The following is a 19,481-nucleotide window of genomic DNA, read 5'->3' on the forward strand; positions in this document are numbered from 1 at the left end:
CGGGAGGGGGAGGGCGAAGAGGGGAGGGCGCAGACAAATTCGCTGCATGCTTATTTACCTGCAAGTCGTCTGCTCCCGCGGCGGCCAGCCCCAGGCTGGGCCCTGGCAGGAGTCTTTGATCTGGGTGCATTCCATACTGAGAGCCATGGCTCATGAGGGACAGGTCGTGGCGGCGGTAGGCATCGAGGCAGCCCAGCTCCCGCCTCTGCTCGTCCAGGCAGGACGACTTGAGCGCCCGCGCATTGTGCAGGTTAATAAAGTCGGTGGGCTCCCCGTGGTGGATCTGCTGGTAGTACTGTTGCGAGTGGTGGAGCGAGTTCAGAGAGTAGGCGTCGGGGGTGACGGCCGGGTGGCTGTGCTGAAACTCGTAATGGAAGGACTGGTGGTGGAGCGGGGTGTACTGGTGGTTAGTGGAGAAGTAGGGGGACGCAAACTCGGTGCCGGTGGTGGAGTAAGTTAAAGGAGAGGAGGAGGAATAGGCGACAGTGGAATTGGCTACGGACTCCAGACAGCCAAGCTGCATCAAACGGTAGCTGTTTGATCCGTCGTGACGTATCTGGAAGGAAGAGGGGGAAAAGGGAGAGCAGAAAAACTTGAGGTTTGTCATTTTGCAACCAAGGCGCCGCTCTTCCGGAGCCAGGCGCTTTCTCGGGTTCTCCAAGGAGAGCGAGAGCGCAGGGCTCGGGCCGAGCGGCAACCGGGGCTCGGCGCCTTTGCCAGAAAGCCTCTTCGAGCAGGCGAACTGGGGGTGGGCGGCCTCGTCCTCGCAGTCGAGAGAGCGGAAAAAAAAATCCCCCACCCTATATAGGTGCGGGTGACACCACACACACACACACACACACACAGCCCCTGCCCAACTTGCGCAAGAAGCTGGGCGTTGGGAGCCAGGTTTGCGTCTGACTCCGGGGCCGCGGGGAGCAGGAGAGAGTCCACACGCACAGAGCGCGGGCCCGCGCCTGGCCACTGCCACCAGATCCCAGCACCGAGGTGCCGCGGCGGTCCCTGCTGAGATGTTCCGCCAGAGCTGCTCAAAATCATGGTCCAGATATTTAAAAATCCAGTCTGTGTAAATCGTTCAACTTGTTCATTTTGTTAACTATTAAGGGCAAGGAATCCGACCCCCCTTTTTCTGCTTCACTTTTCTAGAATAAGCCCATTCCAAAAGGAGTGCGTCGCTGCCCACCCTCCTTGTCCACCTACCACCCCCCCCATCAATCTCTTTACTTTTCCTTTCTGAGTATCTTTTTCAATTTCTATCTCTTTCTCCTCGCCCCCTCCTCCCTTTCTTTATTATTAGGATTATGTTTTCCCCCTCATTATGGCAAATGTTTCTTAATGTGGCAGAGAGTTGCCCTTCTTGGCGACAGATGTCATAACGAACTTTCTCCCCTTTCCTTCCTTAACTTCCCCTGAAAGCCAGATTATAATTAAACGTAACGGTCCAATATAGATTAGAGAGAGGGGAAGCCGCCACTGCCGCCGCCACCGCCGCCGCCGCCACACACACGCGCGCTCAAAAAAAAAAAAAAAAAAAGTAATAATACCTCGGCATCGTGGACTAGTCCCGGAAAGGTAGTTGACATGTTGGGTTTCTCCGAAAGCTTACGATGCAATTTCCCCCTCCAAAAAAAGAATCGGGAAAAAAATCCAAACTTCTTGTATTTTCCAATTTTTTTTAAGGAAAAAAAATGTTCTATAGATAGAGATCTAAATTGTAATGGCTTTTCCCGGATCAGATAGCTCCTTGCCTCGTACCCACTTAAAAACCTGTAGGAACAAAATTTTCCCTCTGCACAAAAGCAGCTCCCTGGAACAGATTTTGTACTTGCTGAGTATTTCTTTGGCTGATGTCGTAGGTCCCTTGGTAATATAGAAGTTTTGAAAATTAAGCATCAGCACTGAGAACTGGGAGGACAATAGGCAGAAGAGATTTATCCCAGGAGACAAGGAATAAATATTGTATCTTCGCCTAATAAGGAACTGGAGGTTCTTTCAACATTTTTATCCATTTTTTCCAACCTTTATCATGCTTTTCTATACCGACTGAAGTGGGGATTCATCTCTGCAGAGACCATTTGCACACATTTTATTGTGAAGATAAAGATCTTGCTCCTGCTATGTGTATATTAGAGATAGAAATATATATTAATTAAAGCTTCCTTTTACATGGGTAAGTGTTCATTCCTATTGGTTCCACTCCCTGGATGCTGAAAGCTGTTTTTTCCAACAAGCACCCAAATCAATTTCACCCAGATTGGGGTGTCTGCTTTTGCCCAAATGGAAACAATGATGCTCTTTCCATATTTACATCGAATTTGGGTTCTTTTCCTTTTTTTAAAAGGCAACACCCGGCGGTAGCTTACACTTTCAGCAGCTTTTAAAATAAATAACCATGATGGACAGTCTCAAGTTTCCATCATAAGGAAATGGTGCAATTGGTAATATATTTAAGAAAAATACAAGAGAATAAAGATGTGTGACGAGATTCTACATTTAGGTAAAACGTTGTCTTCCACTCCCCAACCCAACTCATTTTCCCCCTCTTTTGTGTTTTCCTTCTTCTCTTTCGGAAACAGTGCTGAATGGGGGGTGGGGGGGTGTAGACCATTCAGAAGTGGCACCAGGTATTTGAACACCACTACCCCAAAATAACCCTTAAAGACTTGAAAGTTGTATTTTACAAAGAGAGGGCAGGAAGGAGGCAGCACACGCCTATCTCTATCTCTTCTGTGGATTTCTCGACTTTCAAACAGTATCTGAGCTTTACTTCGTTCAGAATTCAGCTTCCCGCACCAAGTGTTCCGGCACCCGAAGGGGGTAGCGGTGGCTATATGCCCGAAATACTGAGGCTCTGCAAGGTCCACTCTCCACCTGTGTCCATCTCATAAGAACTGGCTGGCCCCACAGACTCATCTCAGAGATAGAAGGGGTAATTTAGTCTTAATTGCCATTTCATTTGGTTAGCTTTTAAGTATTTAAGCTGAGAAGGTGTCTTAATAATAAGCCGCAGGCAAACAGGCATGTGGCTTTTTTTTTTAGGTCGGGGTTTGGGAGGGTTTATTAGGATCTGCTCATGCAGGCTAACTGGGGCTGTCACTCAGCGCTCTTTGCTTTATATAAATGGACAAAGGCACACGACAAGAATTGAAATGCACTGTCTGAAATGGAGATCCGTGAGGCTTCAGCCCTGCACAGGGTCAGCAGCCAGCACTTGCTCCTTTTTCAAGGTGCGCAAGCACCCCCCACCCCAACTTCTTGAAATTCCATATTTTGCTTTAATGAAGTCAGGACACTGAGAGCCCAATGAAAAGGAAAGGAAGAATGCCCCACTTGGTCTTTAAGTAGGAGGGGTAAGATGAGTGCTGTTGGCACTGAGGGGTTGAATCCCCAAATGCTTGCAGAGGAATCTTTTGTTTGCCAGGACTGAGTGAGGCCTCTATATTCCACTCACAAATGAAATAAATAACCGTCCATGGGATCTGGGCCCTGCCCCACGACCTTACACCGGGAACCCCTGCCCCTTCAGAGGTGCAAACCTCCCCCTCAGAAGAACGTGCGGGGCCCTCAGGTTATGTTGGGAATGGCTAGACGTGCTTTTCCTGGTGGATGATGCTGGTTTCCCAAGACCGAGTTCAGATGGAAAAGGATGACCCCTTCTCAGACAAGCCGCAAACCCCTCCCCCATCTCCTCTACTGTCAGATATATCTTCATTGGAGGCGAAGGGACCTTCTTCACCGGCTTAGGTCCAGGCAGCAGACCTAAGCAAAACCCTCTCCCTCGGGAACAACCAGGAGGCTCAGGACGTCATGGCCGCCTGCTCTGCCTGCCGTCCCAGCGCGTTTGGTCCACGTATTTGTTCCCGTCCGGGAGAAGATCCACACGCAGCCCCCGCTCTTCGGATACCCTCAATAATGAGCTCTGGCCTGGAGCAGAGAACATCCACAGAATGACCTCTATTTGTCTGATCCGTCTGGATGCTTCAGGACATCACCCAAGAACTGTACCTCTCCATTCCGCTCCCTATCCCAAACCCGTTTTCCCCAATGACTTGTAGACAGCAAGGCAAAAGGCGTCCAGGGGTTCATTTTCTATGCTTCTTGAACCCGTCGTGGAATTAGAGGAAAGTAAAGATGACGCAGAATGAGAAAAAACTTGTATTTGTCTTTAAAGGAGATGAAGCGGGGAGGGTAAAGTGCATCTCTTTCAGTTTAGGGGACTACTTTGCCAGGGCCCACGCCTCCTTTGGAAAGCTATCCTCCCACCCCAGCGTCCCAGTTTCCCACACCAGCGTCTGAACTGTAGGGGAACTCCATTTGGCCAACTGCTCCCTCTCGCCTCATCCCAACCAAAAAAGGAAAAGAAAAAAAAAAAAGCTGTTTGTCCCTGAAAGAAAAGTTAGGGAAATCATCCGCGCCATATGCACATACTGGTCAGCGCTCCCTTCCATCTGCTCTGGGGTTGCTTGGCGAGCCCCTTTTCTAAAGAAACTCATCGAGGCAGGTGTGTGGTGTGCTTGGGGTCTGTGTGTGTGTGATGTGCGCGCGCGCGCGGGATTTGTTCTGTCAGACAGCCCCCCCACCGTCTCCCCTTCCCATCCAATTAATAGTCTTGACCAATTAATAAGTGCCATCCTGCTTGACCCAAAGGCTGGGCTTTTCAGCAAAGCTAATTCCCCTTTCTCTGTTTTGCCCCTTTCTGGGAGAGCGATCGGCCACGCATTCTCCAGCGGGCGGCGTAATTGAATTAACTGGCCACGGCGAGTTGGAGACACAGTGACAATCGCCTGGGGCTCCCTCCCTCGGGAAACCGGTAGTGAGCATCCCAGCCTAAGCCCCAGGACCGGCCGGCTCCCGCCCACTCGAGATAGCTCATAAAAGCACGGAAGAAACCCCGCCAGCCCGGTGCCCTAGAAGCTGGGGAGGGTCTCCCTTAGCACCCAGAGCTTCTGTTCTGCCTTCTGATTCCATGTTCCACACCCTGGGAGGGATTGTTCTCCTGCAGTCGCTTTAGGGATCTGCAGAGAAATCTCTATATCTGTCATTGTTTTGGTTAGGATCCAGAGCTGGAGGAGAGAGTTTCTGAACAGTTTCCTACTGCTGAGCAGTGGTCCGGGAAGCACAAGTCTCTCCCTGAGCTTCTGGGCTGGCTACTATACAAGTCACCCCAGTTTTCATTCAATCCCAAGCATCTCCGCCGAAAGGACCTGCCACCCACTGCATGCTTGAGGTTGGTGGACAATTACCAGCAAAGAAATCTCTATCCTCGGTTTATTAAACATGCCTTTCCCCTCCTCCTCCTTCTTTTCCTATGTAGGATTTCCTTTGCTCCTCCAAGTGGGTCTTATTTGTTTTCCTGTTGCTTGAATAGACTTTTCCTACAAAATTGCCTGCATAAGGCTAAGTGTAGTGGAGTAGTTCAGTATTGTAATTATTTGGACATCTTTAACCAAAAATATTCCCTTGGGTATATTCACACACTTGAATCAACCAGAGCATCTCCCTTCCTCCCTCTCTTTTTCCTTCTTTCCTTCCTTGCATCCTTCCTTCTTCTTCCCTTTCATCTTTAGAGGAAGGAAGAGCTGAGACTGAATCCATTAAACATATGCCTTAAGAAAGCATGTGTGTATATTGTCTAAGAATGACATTTAGTGTGCTCTGCTCCAGCGGGACATGCAGTTCCATAACCCAGACATGAGTTTGAACAACAGGAGACAACTTTCATGATCACAAAGACTCTAGCTTTGGGAGGTACTTGCACAGGAGAACAGTGGAGAGCTGAAGATCCAGTACAGTAGGCAGATGTTCTTTCCACAAAGCAAAAGAAGAGGATATTAGCAGACCTGGATATCAGTACCTCTCCTAACCCAAGCCTCTTTCCTTCTACTCCTTATTTTGAATGCACATAAAGAGCAGACATGCAGTTAGAGAATCCAAAGAAAGCCAATGACTGCCATGCCCTATCTTAGTGGTGTCTGATTCCACCCTCTCTCAGGCACCCTTCCACCTCTTTGTGAATCCCTTGCCCTCGGAGGGCCTCCACCTTCGATAGGCTTCTAAGACAAGTTCAGCTTGGGGTCTCCAAGAACCAACCAGACAGGGAGCTCTCAGGGCCCTCTCCCAGGGGGGGTCCAAGTTTCACAGTGACTGGGGATTTTAATGACATATAAAGGTCTTCTTGTCCAAGGATGTCCTCAGGTGGGATTCTGCTAATCTCTGCCAGTTACTGATGCTTTGGGTGGGGGAAATCCTTCAGGTGGTGGAAAGGCAAACTCGTTGGGTCCACCACACAGTATCCTAATCCCTGGTTCATTCATTTTTCCTCATTAGGCAGGATGGGGAGAAAAGAGTGCTCCAAGTACCAGGAAAATTCTGGACAGGAGCCAAGAATCTAAAACTTGACCCAGTTAGGAGGACCAGAACATTTGAAGAGAAAAGGCTTGGTAGGGTGGGTATGTGAAGGCACTGGAGGTCAGCGCCCCACCAACTCCCCCTCCCCCCAGTCAAGAATGAATTGCCTGCCTTTCTTTCTTCTATTAGCCTGAGCTGATGCTGCCTCAGAGTGTCTTTCCAAAGGTCCCTCCCCTCCTCTTTCCAGTTAGGATTTGACGGCTCTTGTACCTACTCTCCTATTCCATCCCCCATCCCCATTCCACTTTCAACAAGAGGACCACTTTGCAAAAATTGTTACCTAATTGCAAACGAGAAAAGGCAGACCAGTTGTAAAAAGAGCTTTGGGATATTTAGGGGAAATTAACATTTCTGACAGATTCTCCAGTCATTTCAGTTTAAGTGTCGTCATTGATTTTTTAAACTCCTTTTTCTTACTTTTTTTTTTTTAAACCTCCTCCTCCGCGACCCTACCCCGCCCTCTGGGCTGTTTGTCAAAAGGCTAACGCGGATCTGTATTCCGTCTCAGCCTCGCAGCCGACAGGCAACAAGGATTCCATAAGCGTACAGAGAAGATGCGTTTGCAAGCAATTAAAAAGTCTTGCGAACGTATTAGTCGAAAATTAAATGGAAGAACTCTCTCGTCTGAAGTCTTCTCTTTGATAACAGTGAAACTTGGAGCTGAGGCCCTCATCAGAGGGAGCAGACTCCTCGCCCTTCTGCAACAGCTGTCGGGCTGGACCCAGGCGGGGCGCGGACTCGCCCACCCTCTCCTCGCAGCCCGGGCGCCGCGGTGCCTGCCTCCCCGCCCGGCGGCGTCGGAGGGCGCTAGGTAGACCGGGCAGCAGGGCGAGCCCGGGAGGGCGCGGCGCCCCGGAGGCCCCCGGTCGGCTGGGCTCTTTGAGGCAGGAAGCCCGCTGTCCGGCTAAGGCCTTGCTCTCCCGTGGGAAGCTGCCCCCTTTCAACAAGAACTGCGTGAGTTCGGAAAGGGTCGCGTTCAGTCCTCTCTCTCTTCCTGCAGCTGTAGAACCTCGTAGCGCTCTGGGGGTTTTTGAGAGTACGTCTGTCGGCAATCGGTGGCCTATGGAGCCTTGGTTTCCTAGGCACTTTTACCAGTCGTGACTCATTTGATCCTGAGAACACCCCCCCACCCCCCACAACTCAAGTAGGGAGGGCTTGCATAATTATTACTTTCTTTTTATAGAGCGAAAAATAACAAATAGCAACAGCTAACATTTATTGAGCACTTACACACGTCAGGCCCGGACCTGAGCTCTTTACAAGCATTGTCATAAATTTTACTCTCACGACAACCCCGTGAGGTAAGGATTAGGAGGTCGGTGTAGTATGTATTCGATTAGTATGAGGTTGGGATGAGCGCAAAGGAGGGGACGGAAACACTTGGCGGTGCTCAGGATCCTGCCTCCTGACCCCGCAGGTAGGCAAGCCCGGAAAGCGAGGCTCAAAGAAGGACAAGTCATTGCCAAGGTCACACGGGGCTTTGAACTCAGGGATTTTAGCTTCAGATCCAGAATTGTTTTTTCCTACTCCATCTTCTGGGCTTTGCTGCTGCATCTAAACTTTTCCAAATTTTTTAGTTCCTCCTTTTGTCCCACGCCTCCATTCCTTTCTAGAAGCCTAACGGAAAATCCCCACGTAGAGGCCCGGTCCAGGTTTCCTATGCAGTAAGGGAGGCGTCATCTTGCCGCCTTCGAGCAGAAGTCTTACGGACTCCTGCGGCGGCAAATGCAGCCTCCCTTACCTTACCCCTCTCTTTCCTGGTGATGGATTGTGCGCAGGGCTTCCAGAGCCAGCGTCGTTGCCGTCGTGGTGTCCCCCCTCTCTAAGCCCCCCATCCCCACCCCGGGCCGGTTGGTCTCCGACTCCATCTCCCGGAGTCAGTGGCCCCGCATGGATCTTCCGAGGCTGCAGCACGTCCGCAGAGCCAGGCCAGCGGCACCCGCCAGTCTGTTGCACCCGCTCTCCTGTCCCGCGGCGGCTGCGGCTTTGTGGATCCAGCTCTGGCCTGGAGGATCCCCTCGTAGGGAAGATTACTGAGCGGCGTTGTATCTGGAACCACAGGGCCTGAGCTTCAATCTCAGTTCTACTTGAGCCTGTTATTTAATTTCCTCACTCGTGAAATGGGAAAAATAGTACTGACACTTAGCTCGTCCGGCTGTTGTGAGGCATAAGTAAATTAATATGTATGTATCCCTTCGATCAGGCTGGACCGTGGGAAGCGTTTAATAAATGTTGGGTATTATTATGGAAGGAAGCGGTTGTTAAGGAGGCCTCTGAAGAGAGATGTTATTAGTAGGGCATCCTCTCTTCCCTAGAGTCGGCTTTCCCAGCCCTTGGACAGATGGCACCCAAGAAGATCCTGCTGGGAGAGACTTCAGAGGCCATAAGATCCTACCCTTTGCTAAAGTATAAGATACAAATTCACACAGCTAAGCAAGCGACAAGGCCAGGGCTGGAGCTCCGACTCAGATGCTTGCGTCTGCTCCACCCAAAGCCTCTCATTCAGGATCCAGGCAATGGACAGCCCTGTCCTCCTGCACACCCCAGTGACTTTTGTTTTATGGCTAATTAGTCTTTCCTCCTGGCCTAACATTTTAGAATTTTGAGTTTCATTTTTTCTCTCTTTTTCTTCTCACTCTTTCTTCCCCTCCCTCCTTCCCTCTCTCTCCATCCTGCTGTTCCTCCCTCTCTCTCCCCTCTTTTGCCCCAGGGTCCCCGTATGCCTTCCTTGGATTCTGCTCTGACTTAGCTCTCTCTCTTGTAATCTCCAAGGTTTCTGTCTCACTTTTGCCTCAATATCCTGGGCATCTTCTCAATGACATGGGGATGGGGGTGGGGGGTGCGCTTTTCCATCTGCAATACTTCAAGTCCTGGCCATCCTAGTACATATCTCATCCCCTACCTTCTAACCACCCCTGTGAATCTGTCTGGTTACTGACCCCCAGCCCCTGCCTCTTCTCCCTCCTAGCAGCCTTGGGGAGATTTGAGGCAACCAAGGCCTTCAGTTACTTTTTTAAATTCTTTTTTTTTTTTTTTTTTACTGAAAGAGCTTTGTCTGCCTCTTCTGTCAATTACCCCAGCAGCCTCTCAGAGGTCCCGTTTATTTTTCCATTGACCTTTTCTTCCTTATGTACTGGAACAATGCCTTATTATTTTATTTATCTTAATCTCTGGTGCAATCGCCCTTTTATTCTTCAACTTGGCTGTGCTAACGTTTGCCTTTACACTCTCTTGACTTCATTATGTAATCTTGCCGAATCTCCACGCTCCGTGCATGCTGTTTAGACCTCACGTCTGTCTTTTACTTACCCTTGAATAGTTTTGTTTTGAAACTCCTGGTCCATCCATATTTACCTTATTCCTTTGTTTCTGACTATCTGTCTGCTGCCTAGAATGCCCAGGGATATTGTCCAGAAATTCATGCCAGTTTTGCTTTATTACACGTCTTACCCAATGGGACATTCCATTTAAAAAAATTTGTCCTACTTTGGCCCTACCATTTTTGGTGGCCTGTGGTAATGCCCCTTGCTCCCAAGTCAGTTCTGGTTATAGGCATCATAAGGGCATTAGACAATTGTTAGGTTGAATTTCCCTCTTTTGATTTCTCTTTGAGCAAGTGGAGGATGGTGAAGAATGCACAGATGATGCCACTGATTGGCTTTGTGACTTCAGATAAATCACTTAACTACTCTGCTCTTTTTCACAGCCAGGTTGTATTAAATGGGTGTAAACATATATAAAGCAACTTTTTTTTTTTTTTAAAGATTTTATTTTTTCCTTTTTCTCCCCAAAGCCCCCCCGGTACATAGTTGTGTATTCTTCGTTGTGGGTTCTTCTAGTTGTGGCATGTGGGACGCTGCCTCAGCGTGGTCTGATGAGCAGTGCCATGTCCGCGCCCAGGATTCGAACCAACGAAGCACTGGGCCGCCTGCAGCGGAGCGCGCGAACTTAACCACTCAGCCACGGGGCCAGCCCCTATAAAGCAACTTTTTAATTGATAACATGCTTTAAAATGATTAGTTATGACTTATTTCTGCAAATCATCTTCCTGTTGGTAGGCCAAGCCTCTTCACTGGGTTTGTATCAACCCTACTAGTGATAAACAGGATTGCTTCTCTTCCACGAACTATCCTTTCCAACACTAAATTCTAGTTCTTCTGTCTTCATTGTTGACATTTCTGCTGACTTCCATGTTACAGGACTGTGTTCTAGAAGTCTAGATTCAGAAGAGGACACCTTTTGCTCAGGCCTCTTCTCCATTCTAATGTCATGAAAAGCCTTAAGGGAACCCATAGGCACCCTCCTGAATCCCCTCTGTCCCTCAATGTTCTCTGCAAAGGATGGAGGTTGTAATCCCAGAAATAGCCTATCACCACTCCTGCCCTTTGGTAAGCCTCTCCATCAATTTTCTCTCCCGCTCTCAATCACTCATTGCTTTTCTCTCTCTGTCTGCAGATACAGAATCTTTACTGAAAAAATTACCACAGAAAAGAAGGCAGCCCACACTATTGATTCTTAGAGTGGCTCCCCCTTAGGGGTATCCTCCCAATTTGGCTGGGAGTAGGTCATGTCATGGAATATCCATTTTAAGAATTTCAGTGAAGTGGGGCAGTATGGGTTAATTCTTTGCTATCTTCAGATGTGAAAATCATACCTCTCAAGCCCTCCTTTTTGGAGGAATTAGGACTAAATCCAACATTGAGAATTCTCCCTAGTACAAGACGCTGGAAACATGTATAGACTGTGATGTATTAAATATGTACCATATATTAGAAATATCTGTAATGAATGCAGACATTCTGCTAAATAATACAGTGTAAGGTTCTTTGTGTGACTGAACACTATCTACCTCTCATATATTTATGTGCCAGCAGTTAAAGAGAACAGGTTTCTTTTCCTAGTTAAATAGGTTGAAACAGCATTAGTCTTTTAGGAGTGTGTTCCAATCTGAATGCTCAGATTTAGATGGTGACAAAACTAAGCACATGTAGGTGCTCTGCCCTGGCACATCCAATTTTGACTTAGAGGAGGAAGCCCTTCCATTAATTTTCTGGACTCTGGTGATGGAGGAAGAGAAGTAATGCAGAATGTTAGGGAGGCATCATTTTAATGTACTTTTCATTGACAAGGTCAAGTGTGTCTCGGATACAATTGACAGCAAAATTCAAAATGCTTGAGATGTAGAAATTATATATCTTGACAGTGTACTTGTTTGCTATTGTTGTATAGATTATGGTGGCCAAAATAACCCAAGCTCTGAAGAAATCTGGCATTTCAAATTGTTCACTCTAACATTTTTTCTCCTTTTTCAAAATCAGCAGACAGAAGATCACTCAAAAATCTGTGTTTTTCCCGAGAACATGGAACCTACTCATACTTCCATAAATAAGACTACTGGTCTATTATGAAACAAGTATAAAAAGTTCATCCTGTTCCTGCTCAAGATGGTGTATCTAACCTGAGAGAGGCTATGTCATGACTCTTACTAGGTTGGGGAGCATCCCAGTTGCGGGGCTTAGAATGATAGAGTTAGCATTCATATGACACCAGAAAATCTACTCTTAAGAAGTGATGCATTGACTGGACTTTATAAAATCTAAAGAGTAGGGAGCTGTTTCACCCACTTTATTTAACTGATTATGCAACTCTACCCCAATGCAGAAAATTGGGCTATCTTAACACCTAATTACAGAACTCTTTACCATGAAGTCAGTACATTACATTATAGGGGAAGGAGGTAATAAAAAGAAAGACCAAAGAAAATGTAGAACTACTTTACCAGCAGTGAAACTTGCAAAATCTTTTCGATTCTACTGAGAAATCTCTCGAGTCAATGTGAGTCTCTAGCAAATAGACACAATGAATTTCAGATTGTCAATAACTGTGCTGTCTTATGCAGTAATGACTAACCGCATGTGGCTGTTGAGCACTGTTATGGACTGAATTGTGTCCCCCCCCCAAATCCATACAGTGAAGCCCTAGTACCCAATGTGACCATATTTAGAGATAGGGCTTTAAGGAGGTAATTAAGGTTAAATGATGTTATAAATAATCCATTATGACTCATGGTCTTATAAGAAGAGGAAGAGGCACCAGGAAAGGCCATATGAGGACACAACAGGAAGGCAGCGATCTGCAAACCAAGGAGAGAGGCCTCTGGAGAAATCAAACTTGCCAACACCTTGATCTGGGACTTCCAGCCTCCAGAACTGTAAGAAAATACATTTCTTTGTTTAAGCCACACCGTCTGTGGTATTTTGTCATGGCAGCCCTAGCAGACTAATACAAGCACTTTGAGATAAAAACAGAACAAAACAAAAACCAAAATGGCTCCTGACATCCAGGACTTGGACTAGTATTATCGGCTAGGCTGTGGTGTTGCTGCAGGCTGGCCTGTCACTCACAGTCAGGTCTTGGTGTTCTGTTGGACACAAGTCATCTCACAGAACATTGGCATCAGACAGGGCCACTCTGTGACCGTGATGGATCAAGATGAAAACAAGACTGCTCTGTAATCATGTGTGAACACAGACAAAACATGAACACTGTGGTAAGCCCTGAAATGCTAAACATATTCCTCTCCTGACTAATATGAGTGACTGCTACTTCTTTACCAATTACAGTGTTAGCTTTCTTCTTCTCTCCCTAGAAAATGTTTATTCAGATACTCAGTCATAAAATTCTTCCCTCTTTCTGAGCGCACTCAATCCTGTGTGAACCTGTGCTTCCTTGGACCATCCCTGAAGGCTCCCAATCAAAGTCCAAATCCTATAATAAGTTCTTTCTAACACCTTTTATTGGGATGTTCAGTGATGCCCCATGATGTGTGTCCTCCCTTGCCACAACAGGTTATAAACCCAATTTCCTCAACTGTAGTTGTGTGTTTGGTGGTCTTTGGCTATAAGGCATCGACAATTTGAAATAAAGCTAGTCCAAATTGAGATGTGCTGTAAGTATCAAATACATACCTGATTTTCAAATACTAGTATAAAAAAGATAATGTAAAATACCTCATAATTTTTTGTATTGATTATACTGATAATATTTTGGATATATTGAAAATAAATTATTAAAAGTAAATTCACTTCTTTATTTTTTCTTCTTAAAATATGACTACTAGAAAACTTAAAATTGCTTACATGGCTTATGTTACTTCTGCTGAACAGCATTGGTTTATAATCTCCCAAGAAAGGTCGATCATTGACAATTCTGACCATGGGCAGCTTGCTGTTTTTTTTCTTTTAAAAGAGTTTATTAGTCACATTAGAACCCATTGCACTATGGTAACAAACAGTTCTCAAATCTCTGTGGCTTAACCTAAAAAAAGCTTATTTCTCTCAAACACACAATCCATTGTGAATTTGGACACTTCACCAAGGCTGCTATCCTTTGTTTGGAGGCTGAGGGATCTAGTGAGATCTTTATCTCTGCATTATCACAAAGCGGAGGTTGGGAGGGGTCCAGAGCATCTGGCACAAGTAAATAAGTCATTGTTTCAGAAACACATTGGTCAGATCTAGTCACGTGGCTCTGATTAACTGTAAGAAAGAGAGAGACTGTAATCTTCCCATATGCCCAGAAGAAGGAGAAAACTGAAAATGAGGAACAATAGTAATATCTACCATAAAGGGAGAAGTTTAAATAGAAATGCATGTTCTAGGTTTTAGTTTAACACAAATGTGTGGCATATATGATATATGCCTATTGTATTTTATTTAAGAGACCTAGATTCAGAGGACATCAGCACTCATGTTGAACATACAGTCAAAAAGATCCTTAAATTTTCCAACTCATATTTCTATAATAACATTTTAATGTTTCAGAGTACTTAAATGAATGCAATGTGTGGTTGCCAGTAGATCATAATTCCTTACATCTTTTTCTTATACTGAGATGAGCTTTAAAACAAAGTTCAAACTTTGTTTGAAAACAGTATGTAATTGGATTAAATAGAGAAGATACTTTTTAAGATCATGGATATTTTTAAGTTGGTTGATCACATTCTACTTCTATCTCTATCTACATGTATTTTCTTCTCCCTCTATATATGCTTGTACATATACACACATTCATATATATATATATATATACACACACACACACACATATATATGTGTATACACACACGCACGCACATGTATTACTTTATTCAACAAGGTTTCTTAACATTAAAAACAAATGTGATCCTGGAGATTTCATTAGTTAGAATCCTCCTATCTGCAGGAGGGATTCCTAAAATGCAGGCGAACTTGCCTTTCTTATCTTCAAAGGTCTTCTCTTAGCATCAGAAAAGTTGTTTGTAGTAAGCCCAGGGGAGGGAGGAGGGTCTGACAAGCTTTCTCCTCCCCTTTTGTGGCTGAACTGAGAAGGCTTCTAGTATGACTAATTTTACCAATATAGATCAGTGGGCTAATTTCTGGAGAAGGAAGCCTATGGCTGTGTGGGGTATAAGAAAGAGGGGGAGTCAGCACTTGATCTCACTCTTCTGCCCACTCCTCTCCCCTCTCTCTCCAGGGTCTGCCACTGCCCTTATAGACTGCTAGCCCCCAGCGCACAGCCCGAGAGAAAGGAGCTGTCCGTTCAGTACCAGGGCCACGTGCAACCTGCCCGCCAAAACACAAAGAACTGAAATATTAATTAAAAAAAGCCAATCTGCTCAATCCTCCGCCCGCAGGCAGGCTCTAACGGAAAACCACATATGCTTTCCCTTTCTCCTCAATAAATCTTCATGTGGGCATTAAAATACCTAAAAGGATTAGTCATTAAATGCTTGTACATTTGGCTTAATTCGAAAGAAACTGTATGTCACAGGGTTACATCAGAACTGCAGTTTAATCTAATTTGCAGTATTTGCGTAAATGCTTTATTTCTTCGGCTGATTGTTACAGAGGATAATATTAATATCCCAAGTGTCCAGAGGGAGAAGGTTAACACACCAGCACGGAAATGAGCTGGATGCTGACTGATGTATAAAAATATCAAAGCTTCTTTTAAGGTAAAACACAAAAAAGAATAAATGGGAGTGTGGCTTTTCCTCCTCAAGCTGCATTTATTATTATTATTTATTATTTGATCCTAAGGTAATAAGGAAAATGCGTTTTTTGAAAAGAATTTTTGCACTTCAGTTGGTATGCTGTCCTACATATTGCATTCAAAAGCTGTCTATATGGAAACAGTGAAACAGCTCTTCAAAGGATTTAATTGCAGAATCATTCTTATTTTCTTCTGAGGAGTCTCCATTGTAGCAACAACATCCAGTCCAGTTACGTGAGCCATCCCTCCCTCTACACCCCGCCAAGCATTTCTCCTTTCTCTGAACTACTGGAGCGTGCATCGTCTGAATTATGCCTCTACATCTGGCCCTGATAATTTACTTTTTGGTGCTCCTACTTATTTTTGTAAGTGGTTTTTATAACTTTACTGTACAGTAAGACTCTAGGCAAAAAGGGATCAAAGCTCCAAAACTATCTTTAAAAATGATTTTACTCATTAAATATGTATTTATTGATTATCTACTCTGTGTAAGTATTCTGATGATTTTTGCTCACGGTATAGTTTCTGAAATTATTTTTTGATTGCATATTTGGACACATCCTAAATCAATGAAAAGCCCTTAATTTGGGTTAATTCTTGTTTTCTTTTGCCAGAACATTCACGGAATACAGGTTAAAGTATTTATGAAAGTTTTTTTAAAGATAAAATTTACATTAATTTTGGTGGAATTAGTTTTTAAAAATACAATGAGGTATTTGAATATGAAATCAACACTTGATTGCCCAAACTTTATCGGTTGTTGAAAAGTAGCCTCAAACTCTGGTAAAGAGTCCATTTCAATCTAGACTTTTCCTTTACTGATGATGTACTGTATGACATAGACATTTAGGTTTCCTCTACCAACTGGGAAGGTTAACAGTTAATACTCTATTCCCATATTGTGCAAGTGGTGAAAAAAGATGAAAAATGGACAATATCAGGCACTCATTGGGAGAGAAATTTTTCAGGGTATTAGAAATAACAGCACTTACAATTGAGCCAATGTGCATTGTTATTCATGACAGAATAGGTGAATATTTGTATATTGTTGTAAAAAGAACACTTACAGAAAGTTAGATGTTTTTCTATTCCTGGTTTAGTCACTAATTTTCACACCCATAGCAAATCTCAGAAGCTCTCTTGATCTCTGATGCCTCATCTCTTACGTTAGGCAGGTCTACCAGGCACCTTTAAGATTTCCTCACACTCTGATCTTCTGTGAGTCTAATGAACATCTTTAGCTCCTGAAGTTTCCATTCTGAGTCCTATCATGACATTCTTATCTAAATTAAAAGTTACCTTCTTTGAGTTACCTTTTTTAGTTTACTTTTATTCAGACTTAAATAACATGGAAATTTTAATTACTAAGCAAAGCTGAAGTCAGCATTTACTTATTTTTTCCTGACAATTTACAGTTTGCTATTTTTACTCCTATCATCTTTATCTCATATTATTGCTGAATAATTAATTGTTTGTCAAAGCATAAATTATTATTATTGCTTTTTTTTTTCGCTGAAGAAGATTCACCCTGAGCTAACATTCACTGCCAATCTTCCTCTTCTTGTATGTGAGCCACCACCACAGCATGGCCACTGATAGGCGAGTGGTGTAAGTCCATGCCTGGAAACTGAACCCCCACCACTGAAGTGGAGTATGCCAAACTTAACCAGTAGGGGCTGGCCCTGTTGTTACTTTCTTGATAGTCAATCAAGGTCGTGCCTGGACTTATTTATCATCAAAGTTTTAATTTGAAGTGGCTAGTTATACAAAATTAGACTGATTCTGCTACTCACTGCTAGTTTTACTCTTCTTTAGATTCAAATTTAACATGTAAACTCTCCATAGTTTAATAAAGTCAAACCAAAATAATTAATTATTAAGCACCTAATATATTTATGTCCAACACTTTATTAGATAGTGAGGAAGGCATTAAAAAAGTGTATAAAGCAATTATTCATACTTGGAGGAATTTGCAGCCTAGTTGGGGAAACAGCATTAACATATAAGAAAAGTTAATTAAGAGTAGGAAACAAATATTTTGAAGGGCAAATGTGGTAATAAAATGTGACATCATGAAGTGGTGCAGACCGTGCTATAGGTTAGAAATTTCTGAGACTTGGTGGAGAGAGACATTCTAAAGCAACATGGTCATAGTGTAGGCATTGATATGTGGCATTAAAAATCAATATGTCAGAATCATCATAATTTATTCACATTTTCAACCTCTACCTCTTCTTTGACAGATAATTTTTTCTCCTACTTTTACATTAGAACATGACTATCATTTTGTCCTTCATATAAAGCCTTTTTCTTTCCAGGAAACTCTCATGTTTTCTTTGCTCTAAGGAAAGAAATGACACTCACATTCAAAGCATAAACCTGAGCTTCCCACGGGACTGCTTGGATGATAACCGGACAAGAGAATTACATTAGGGCAGAAGTGCGGGTCATATCATATCAAACTAAAAGCAGGAGTCTAGAGTCAAGTTTGGTGAATTTTGTTTGTATCTGATCGTTTTCAGGCCAGGTCTGCAATTTAAAGGCTTCCCAAATAAGGATAATATTCTTGTCACTAAACAGTAAATTGAGTTTATTTTAAAGTAATAAACTAGCGAACAGATACCACAGACTCAGAAATTAGACTTGATCTGGAACAAACTGAAATGAATAATTCCTAATTAAAATAATGACAATTAAAATATGTGAACCATAGAATCTATTATACGAGCTTTTAGGCCAAGGATATTGCTTTTTAACAAGTGCATGATTTCTAATGCACTGGTAATTCCAGGGGGGAGGTTTTGGGGAAACTTTTCTACAAGACTATTTAATATCATCTGTCATCTACAAAAATACATAGCATTTACATCTAATTTGTATTTTTAACAATTATTTTGAGAAAGTTCTTTGTATGACAAACGCTTTCTTGCTAATATATTCTGTCTGTTAGTTTTGATACATATTTACAAACTCTGAAAAGAGAATTCAAGATAAAGGATGCCATAATAATTAAAAATAACTTAAAAACATATATTATGTGCTATATAATAGCTTTGTTTGAATAATATTTGAGCTGTAGTCTTAGATCTCAAAATATGTGATGTGTTCAGACCCAGACTACATAGGTAAAAAATTTGCACCTGAGTCCAAAAATACAATAATACATCACATGGGAGTTTTAAAACTTGTCTGCAAAATCTTTTACACACTTTCAATCAAGAAGTGTATGTGTAGATATGTGTGTTGCTTATCCTTGAATCGAGACTGACTTTAGTGATTCTTTCTAACTATAGAATGCTCTGGAAGTGATACTGTGTGACTTCCAAAACTGGAAAAGCTTCCACCTTGCGGGTAGAACACTTATTTTGGAGCTTTTTATTTTCTTGTTCAGCCTAAGAATTCCTATAGTATCCCAAAAACATTACAGGGGGAAGAAGCAATGAGTGATTGCTAGAGTTTTGTAATATCCAGGCAAAATTCTAAAGTACTTAAAGGTGGCCATTTCTCTTCTGTTTCTTCCTATTTTTGTATGCTTGTGTCTCTATTTTTCCTTTGACACCCTCCATCAGATATATGGAAGTCTTCACATCATCCTTGGTCTGGGTGAAGATGAACAAAAGAATATGGCCGTCTTCACATGGTTTAATGCTACTTTTAAACTACTCAGTCCAGCAGCTGACCATGGTGATGCCTACCCTGGTGTCCCACTCCACCCTGCCTTTCTTGGGAACCAAACAGACCTATCTTTGCCTTACTCAGTCCCCATAGATATGTAGTTCTTAATAATGATTGATTTGGCCCATGCCATGTCCCAGATACTGTGATAACTACTTTAGATATATTGCCTTTTTAATTTATCACCAAAATTCTATGAATTACTCATTACTGTTGTCCATAATTCATAGATGAGGTTAAGAGTTAAAAGGTCAAGTCACTTGCCCAAGGTGATCTATATAGTAAGGGCAGGAGCCAGGATTCAAACGTAACTGTCTTGTTCCAGAGTCTGAGATTGTCTGTGTTTCATTTCCTCAGTCTTGTTA

At 43.6% G+C, this 19,481-nt stretch overlaps 1 protein-coding gene across 1 annotated transcript in view; it reads right to left on the reverse strand.

The window, feature by feature from the left end:
- Positions 1–1,583, reverse strand: part of TFAP2D (transcription factor AP-2 delta) — a 54,281-nt gene extending 52,698 nt beyond the window's left edge. Inside the window, exons 1-2 of the mRNA XM_046638769.1 lie at positions 1,545–1,583; positions 59–556 (exon numbers count right to left, since the gene is read on the reverse strand). Coding sequence (XP_046494725.1) covers positions 59–556; positions 1,545–1,583 — 537 coding nt within the window. The remainder of the gene's footprint in view (positions 1–58; positions 557–1,544) is intronic.
- Positions 1,584–19,481: the final 17,898 nt, after the last annotated feature.

This window comes from Equus quagga, chromosome 15, assembly GCF_021613505.1.
Source record: "Equus quagga isolate Etosha38 chromosome 15, UCLA_HA_Equagga_1.0, whole genome shotgun sequence".
Taxonomy (NCBI): domain Eukaryota; kingdom Metazoa; phylum Chordata; class Mammalia; order Perissodactyla; family Equidae; genus Equus; species Equus quagga.